The 7,715-nt window shown below is 34.3% G+C and overlaps 1 protein-coding gene across 3 annotated transcripts; it reads left to right on the top strand.

Moving 5' to 3' along the window:
- Positions 1-979: 979 nt before the first annotated feature.
- Positions 980-4,385, top strand: LOC137816742 (U-box domain-containing protein 4). Of its 3 annotated transcripts, none has more exons than XM_068620021.1 (3): positions 980-1,798; positions 2,435-3,377; positions 4,132-4,385. In XM_068620021.1, the coding sequence occupies exons 1-2, from the start codon at positions 1,209-1,211 to the stop codon at positions 3,348-3,350; spliced, it is 1,506 nt and encodes a 501-aa protein (XP_068476122.1). In that variant the 5' UTR covers positions 980-1,208; the 3' UTR covers positions 3,351-3,377; positions 4,132-4,385. The 3 variants fall into 3 exon arrangements, with proteins under 3 accessions (XP_068476122.1, XP_068476120.1, XP_068476121.1); XM_068620019.1 differs by having other exon boundaries at positions 1,009-1,798; positions 2,435-3,398; positions 4,126-4,385; XM_068620020.1 differs by having other exon boundaries at positions 1,089-1,798; positions 4,126-4,385.
- The last annotated feature ends 3,330 nt before the right edge of the window (positions 4,386-7,715 follow it).

The following is a 7,715-nucleotide window of genomic DNA, read 5'->3' as shown; positions in this document are numbered from 1 at the left end:
TGTTATGTCTCCTGGTTTAACCTAATATCATAAATAACATTTTGTGAGACATTTTAAAATTAATGAAAGACTTTAATTTCTGGGAGAAAATTTTAAATAAATAAAAGATTATAGATATTTTTTTTATTAAAATGTATGTTTTGGATAAAAAAATACAAAATTCACTTTTTTTTTAATGAAATGGTGCATTTATTAAGGAAATTAAATTTGCAAGTGTGAAAGATTGTATTCTTTCATAAAAAATATATTTTGAAAGGCTGCATTTTCTTAAAACAATATAATAAGACAATCTATTATCTTAAATATTTAGAAGTCTTTATAAAGAGTTATTACTATCATTACAAAAATACATAAATATTACCCAAGATTGTTTTTCCTTAAAATAAAAACATAAAGTGCATGCATAAAATAAATGAGCATGTAGAAGAAGTAACATATTAAGTATTTCTATAGATGGAAATCACTTTTTTTTTTACCTTGTACATAGAAAGAATAAAATAAATTATTGTTTTAAAAACTATTACTGATGATAAATTTATTGTGTCTATTCAAGCAAAATCAATGAATCTCATTATATTTGCAAAAAACTATTTATTGCCGCTATTATCATTTATGTAAAAAAGTTTTAAACAAATTAATCTAAAATTTAATATTCACCAATTATGGGACTTGCATTTTCTTTTACTTTTATTATTTTTTATGGTAAACTATCACCACTGATTTTTACATTCAGTTAACAAGGGTCTTGTTCTAATAACTTATAATTAAGTGAAAAGGTTTTTATAATTGATCTTAAAATAGAAAAAAGAATATAATTTCATTTAAAAAGTTAACTTTCTTGTACCACAAACAAATTAGGAGATTTTTTTTTTAATATAATAAAACCTATTTTAGGATAGTTTTATAAAAAATTAATAAATGTACACGACAAGTTTTTTTTTTTATCCGTTAAAGTAATATATTTGTAAACTAATTTAACAAAATCAGTGTTTAGTGTGCGTGAGAAGCATGCTAACAGTCACGCCTCTCTCACCCCAACACGTTCTTTGGGACAACTATAAATACAGAAGAGAAGGCATAAACGTGGACTCAACGGTCCCTTCTCTCTCTACAAATTTCCCATTCTTAACCAAAAACAAAAAAAAAAAAACACTCTCTTCTCTCTCTAGTTTTTTTTTTCTCTCTCTCTGCAATGTAGGTTGTCGGAGATGGCAAACTTCCACCGTAACAACGTCGAGCATGTGGTCCTCGGCCACCACCGTTCCAAGAGCACCTCCGTCACCGGTGGCCACTTCCGCCTATGGCACTCCCTCTCCACGGCCTCCTTCCGCCGCCTCGTCTTCGATGCTGTCAGCTGCGGTGCCAGCTCCCGCTACACTGTGAGATCCGACACGTCCTCCGAGAGACACCACCACCAACCGAAACAACAGCTCCAGCACAAGAGGAAGCCGAATAACACGAAGTCGGAGAAGCTTTCGGATCTGCTGAACCTCGCGGAGGTCGAGGCTGACGCGGAAACGAAGAAGAAAGAGGACAAGCTCGAGGAGCTGAAGAGCCTGGTGAAGGAGCTTCAGAAGGAAGACGAGGAAGAGAAAGAAGAAGAATCAATGACGCGGAGAAGAGAAGCTGCTTCGAAAATGAGGTTGCTGGCGAAAGAGGATTTGGAAGTTAGAGGAACGCTTGCTATGCTTGGAGCTATTCCTACTCTCGTCGCAATGCTCGATGAATGCAAAAACGATGTCGATTCGCTAGTGGCTTCTCTCTACGCCCTGCTCAACCTCGGAATCGGAAACGACGCGTCAGTTTCTCTTCCTGTTCTTTTTATTTTGTTTTTCATCTTTGCTTTGATGAATCATTATGAGGTGTCATTTTCTATTAACATTCTTTTTTTGTTTTTGGTTAGGTTGTTCATTAATAATTGATAGCTTCTCATTTGATCCTCTCTCTCTCTTCTTTTCTGCTCATTTTTTTTTTCTTTTAAAGTCGTCTTTGCCAGTAAATCTTTGATTGCTCTTTGATCATTTAATTGTTAAAAGGACAGGTTCATTTTGCTAGTTTTTTCATTTTCTCCTTTACATTTCCAGTTTGCATGAATCAAGCATTTTCTTTATATAAATATTTTTTGGTTAGTTCTCAGTTCTGCATGTGTGGCTTTTCGCTGTTTCTTGAATATGCTAGACTAACTAAGAATTTTAATTTTTTATTTGTATAGATATTTCTCGTTCATTTGCCGTCCTGCACATGATGTGCCTTTTTATTGTTTCTTTGAATATATTTGAGTGTAACTTTATGTGATTAACCATATAAGTTTGATAATTCTTTTATCCTTCCTGATTAATTTCCGGTTTTCTACTCATGATGTTGTTGCCTTTCTTTCCGTAATTATCGGTAAAAAAAAATATTTGTTTTTAACCTTTTGGGTGTGTTTTAACAGGAATAAATCAGCTATTGTGAAAGTTGGATCGGTTGAGAAGATGCTGAACCTGATTGAATCTCGGGATGGTCTAGATTCTTCGGTTTCTGAAGCAATTGTGGCTAATTTCCTTGGACTTAGTGCTTTGGATTCAAATAAGCCCATAATTGGGTCTTCGGCTTCAATTTCTTTCTTAGTTAAAACCCTTCAGAGTTTAGACGACAATAGAAGTCCCCAAGCCAAGCAAGATGCTCTAAGGGCATTGTACAATCTTTCTATCTACCCAGGCAACGTTGCATTCGTTTTGGAAACAGATTTGGTTCTGTTTCTGGTGAACTCAATAGGGGACATGGAGATAACTGAAAGAGCTCTTGCAATTCTCAGCAACTTGGTGTCGACCCGAGATGGTAGAAAGGCGATTGGTGTAGTGCAAGATTCGATTCCAATCCTGGTGGATGTGTTGAATTGGACAGATTCGCCAGAATGCCAAGAGAAGGCATCGTACATTTTGATGGTTATGGCACACAAATCCTATAGGGACAAACAGGCCATGATTGAGGCAGGGATTGCGTCATCACTGCTTGAGTTGTCCCTTTTGGGTACCACATTAGCTCAGAAAAGGGCATCAAGGATACTGGAAATATTGAGGGTGGACAAAGGGAAACAGATTTCTGGGAGCTATGCCTTGGGTGCTGCTGTCTCTGCCCCTATTTGCGGCTCTTCGTCCAAGCCGGATGACGGAGGAAGGGAGTGTTTTGACGAGGAGGAAGATATGATGAGTGAGGAGAAGAAAGCAGTGAAGCAATTAGTCCAGCAGAGTTTGCAGAACAACATGAGGAAAATTGTAAAAAGGGCCAATTTGCCTCACGATATTGTTCCATCCGATCATTTTAAGTCACTCACCTCAAGTTCTACTTCAAAGAGCCTACCATTTTGAAGAATTGTAGCTGGAAAGATAGTCAAGGTTAAAGAGAATAATCTTGAAGTTAGTGTTCAAATCATAGTTTTGTTGAATATTGAGCTCTTTTAGGTTGTAGTTATTTGCTAGATCTGCAAAAGTAGCCGTTGCATGTTAAAATCTTATAGATAATTATAAATTTAAGTTTCTTTTAAGGTTGCATCTTTTTTAGTATGTTCTTCATATTTTACTACTATGCGAGTAAACCCAGTAACTGAAAATGAGACCCTCCAAACTATATAAATGGACAATTGTCACGGTGCTACATAAGTTGAATGATGGGGTGCCTCCCAATCAGGGGTATGATCTGCAAAATTGGCTAATCTTAGGGTTGCTTCAGTCAGGCCATCGTTACAAGCGTCCCTACCTTCAACAAGGAGTCACTTTCAAACCATAGTACATGTTTGTCTCCCTACTGGCCCCTACCATATGTTTTATATTAATTAATCTAACTGGATAAGTGGGAAGAGTGGTCTTCTTTTTCGTATTTTTATATAAACAACAGGGACTATTCACTGTAGTTCTCTATTTGAGAATCTTTATCCTGTTAGTTTGTCAATTTCATGTGTTTGGTTATTTCAGGAATCTTTGGATTAAGAGTTGAATATAAGTTCTTTGTTGTCATGCATTTGCAGTGATATTCTTAGCTGTTAACCCTTTAATTTTTTTTTTGGTAAAAGAATTGATTAATTACCTCTCTGTTTATTTAATGCCCACATGAACTAGTCTAATGGATTGTTTCTCTTTCAACCAGTTGCAGATCCAAATGGCATGGAAGAAAGATTACAATTTAGATCTGATTGGGATGAAGGGCTGAGCTGTTCGTCACAAATAAGTATGAAGGGGCATTTTGTTCCCATTATGTAAATGTTTCATGATGCCCCTTGCTCTTGTGGTTGTGGGGTACCGTCATTTCTAATGTTTTCTTCTGCTGGTGGCTTTAATTTTGTTGACTTTAGTGTAAATATTTTACTGTCTATCTAGTTTTGGTCTTAATTAATTGTGTAGTGCTTCCATCATGTGTCAATTAAGGGTAGGATTTTCATTTATTTTCTTCTTTTTGCCTGGGACCAAGGTTCTTAAATTTACTTATAGTAGAAGACACTATCCGAAAAGGAATCAGTTATTGGTTTTAGACACTATTTTTCCTGCTTTTGGACGGCAAGAAAAAATAGAATTTTGGAGCAGACAATGATACGTCGACTAATTCATACTATTATGATACATATTTTGATATATATATTAATTGCACTTACCATTTTGAACTTGATTTTTCATTTCCATAGATTTCAAGTACAAGATTTTAATAATCCACATTATTTCTAATAATAATAGCAAAATCAGAGGTCAGGTTCGAGAAGCACCATGCATGTGCTCTAGTAACTCTGCACAAAAGTCTACAAAATGACAAAGGTAATTTTCATTGTCAAACTGAACAATATACCTTCGTTGACAATCTCATGCTCATTGATAGACATGTGCACTTAAGCTTTGTACTTCATATATCGTCATTTTGTCTTATGGGTTAGTATATTTCGTAAACGTGACATGTTTAAGATATAAAAACATGTTCGTGACCACCACCATTGATTCCTGTGCTCTAACCTTGCAGTAGTATACAGAGTCATGAAAAATATTATCAAAAACTTAAAACAGCTGGAGAGTTGGTCATGACTAAAATTCGAATACAAAATATAACAAATTTTAATCAAAACATGTACTTATTCTTACATTGTAAAGCAAGTCCACTTCTTATTCCTTTGTGGATTATGATGTATGATTACTAATCTTGAACTGTGCATCATAAAAATGAATGTCAACTAGTGGTTGTTGATGCAATGTGAATCAGATACACAGATGGGGAAGTAATGGTTGGAAGAGAAAATGCACTTCTACAATTGATCACTCATTGGTAGTTGCAGGTGGATGGTTTTGCCTGCCCTTTTTACTACCAAGTCAGTTCAGCCAGCAAAACCGTGAGCACATGTTGGCTAATATCATCTATAGATCTTTTATTCAGACAACAAAGAAACTTGTCTAGTGGGGTAGGCAAGACTAGTGGTTTCAATTTTTCTGGTTAATTTTGAGTACTTATTATAGCGTCAGGAGTTTGTGGCGTGCCAAAAACATCTGGGAACCTGTAAAATCATATTTGAGTGTGTCAATGTGGCTAAATATTTGTGTCAACAGAGCCTTTGATAATTTTGCAGGTGAATCATTACTCTATTTACCTAAAAGCAAAAGGTAAAGTTTAATTACCTTTTGAGATTGTGTAAAATCTAATTGTCTCTAAATTGGTAATATTTTCACAACTTAATGTTGTGTTACCACTATAGCAATACTAACATACCCATATTCACTATGTTTTTCAGAAAAAGCATGAATACTTAAAAACTCAACTTGAATTATAAAATCTAATCCAATCACATATACAGTTGCTGCTTCTTTATGAGTTCTTGTCAAGCCATTATTAGGAACTTAAGCCTTCCAACAACCGCACTAACCAAATTAAAATAAGATGCATATATGAGGTCTGCACACTACTGCACTAGCCTCTTTTTAACATGTTAAGTTCTCTATTTGTCTTCAGGAGCTGTCTCAGTTAATGACATTATATTAATGGCTTAAAACTTAATAATTCCTTGATGGAGGAGCATGTGGAACATTTATTTTGCTAATGGTCCCAACTTTCTCTGACTTCAAGGCAAAACATCAGTATGTGATATCAGGTTTGCATAGTCTCAGCACATGATTACTCCTTTTCCTCTTTTTTAAAGTGAAAATTTAATGGATGCATATGATTGCTCTTTACACACACAAATGTTGAATACAACATCAACTAAAAGAAGCGCAAGAAGGTAAAGACAATTGTAAGAGATAATAGTGGTGTTCATAAAAAAAAGTGATTTGCTTATCTTATTCTATAGAGTGGGAAATTAGTTTGTTCTTTGTAAAACTAAATAAAATTCTGCAAAGGTAAAAGAAAGGGCACGCCTTTAATAGAAAAGGTTAGATAATGTTGCAGGTGCCCCATTTCATAATCAATGTTGCAGCTATTTAGACCCTACATCAAATGTGTGGCATAACTTTCCTTTCTCAAGAGAGACTACCCCAAGAGTGATATAAGGACCAACCTACCCTTCAATTGTGTTACATTTTACACACAAATTAGGGCATCAAACACTACAACATACCTCACTACCTTCAACTTCAACTTTTATACCATGAAAGTTACATTGTCAATAGAAGAATGTTTGCCAAAAATCTTGTTAGACATCTCTTCCATGCAGACATCACCCTCAAATTGATGTAGATGATAGCCATTGATTGATTACAGCTAACAACACACAATCACATCATTGATTATAATACTCTTATTTGATATATGTTTATTTTAGATGTCTTTTTATTTTATTTCCCTAAACTATTTTAATCACTTATAAAAATAAACCACTTCAAATCAACTACACTTTTAGAATATATTTAATAAAACTAGCAAATAAGATTTGAAATGCTACATTTGGTAAAACTATCTATTAATCCATAAACTATTTTCTTTCTAAACCCATCCATTTCACACTTATTTTAACTATAATTACTGTACTCAATGCCTGCAATTTTAAACACCACTCACCATGACAATTATCAACCCGCATTTCATGGCCCAGGGAAGGACACAGAGCCAGAAAATTATTGGGACCTTATTTTTCATAATTCCAAAAAAAAACAAGCATTTAATCTTCTGTTTTCTAAACAAATCATTTAAACTTTGAATTATAATAATACTTACTAATTATAACATTGTTTTGTACATAAAATAATCATGATTAAAAAGACATTATTGTAATGGTTAGATTGAACAGAGGAAAAAGGAGTAGTTGAAGTAAAATGACATGTCGGTGCCAATCATTGTAGGAGTTTTTATGATGTGGTTGTTTTGAAGCCAAACTCAAAATACATGTTGTGAAAGAAGCAGAAAGTTGAAGCCATTCTCTGAAAGAGTTTGAAGTTAACCCTACATACATGTATGAGACATCTGTATACAAACATTAAGTGACCCGAAAAGTTTGGTGTGTGCAATAAATATATCCGACATGTTTCTTTTTCTTCGCAGCCAAGATTTGACCATTGAAAGAACACAAGATTCTATTTTTCATTGTTTATCAATAGTGGCATTGGTGTAAGGCCAAGAACACTATGATAATAGTAATAACAATAGAGACAATGCTAAACAAAATCTTTTATGAACCTAATTAACCATAAAAAACACATTTTTCCTCACCTGAGAATCCACCACCATAAAGAACTTGGAATGTGGTCCTCTCTTTAGCTTATTGGCCGAAT

Source organism: Phaseolus vulgaris, chromosome 1 (genome assembly GCF_000499845.2).
Source record: "Phaseolus vulgaris cultivar G19833 chromosome 1, P. vulgaris v2.0, whole genome shotgun sequence".
Lineage (NCBI taxonomy): Eukaryota > Viridiplantae > Streptophyta > Magnoliopsida > Fabales > Fabaceae > Phaseolus > Phaseolus vulgaris.
This window is presented reverse-complemented; position numbering and strand designations above follow the sequence as displayed.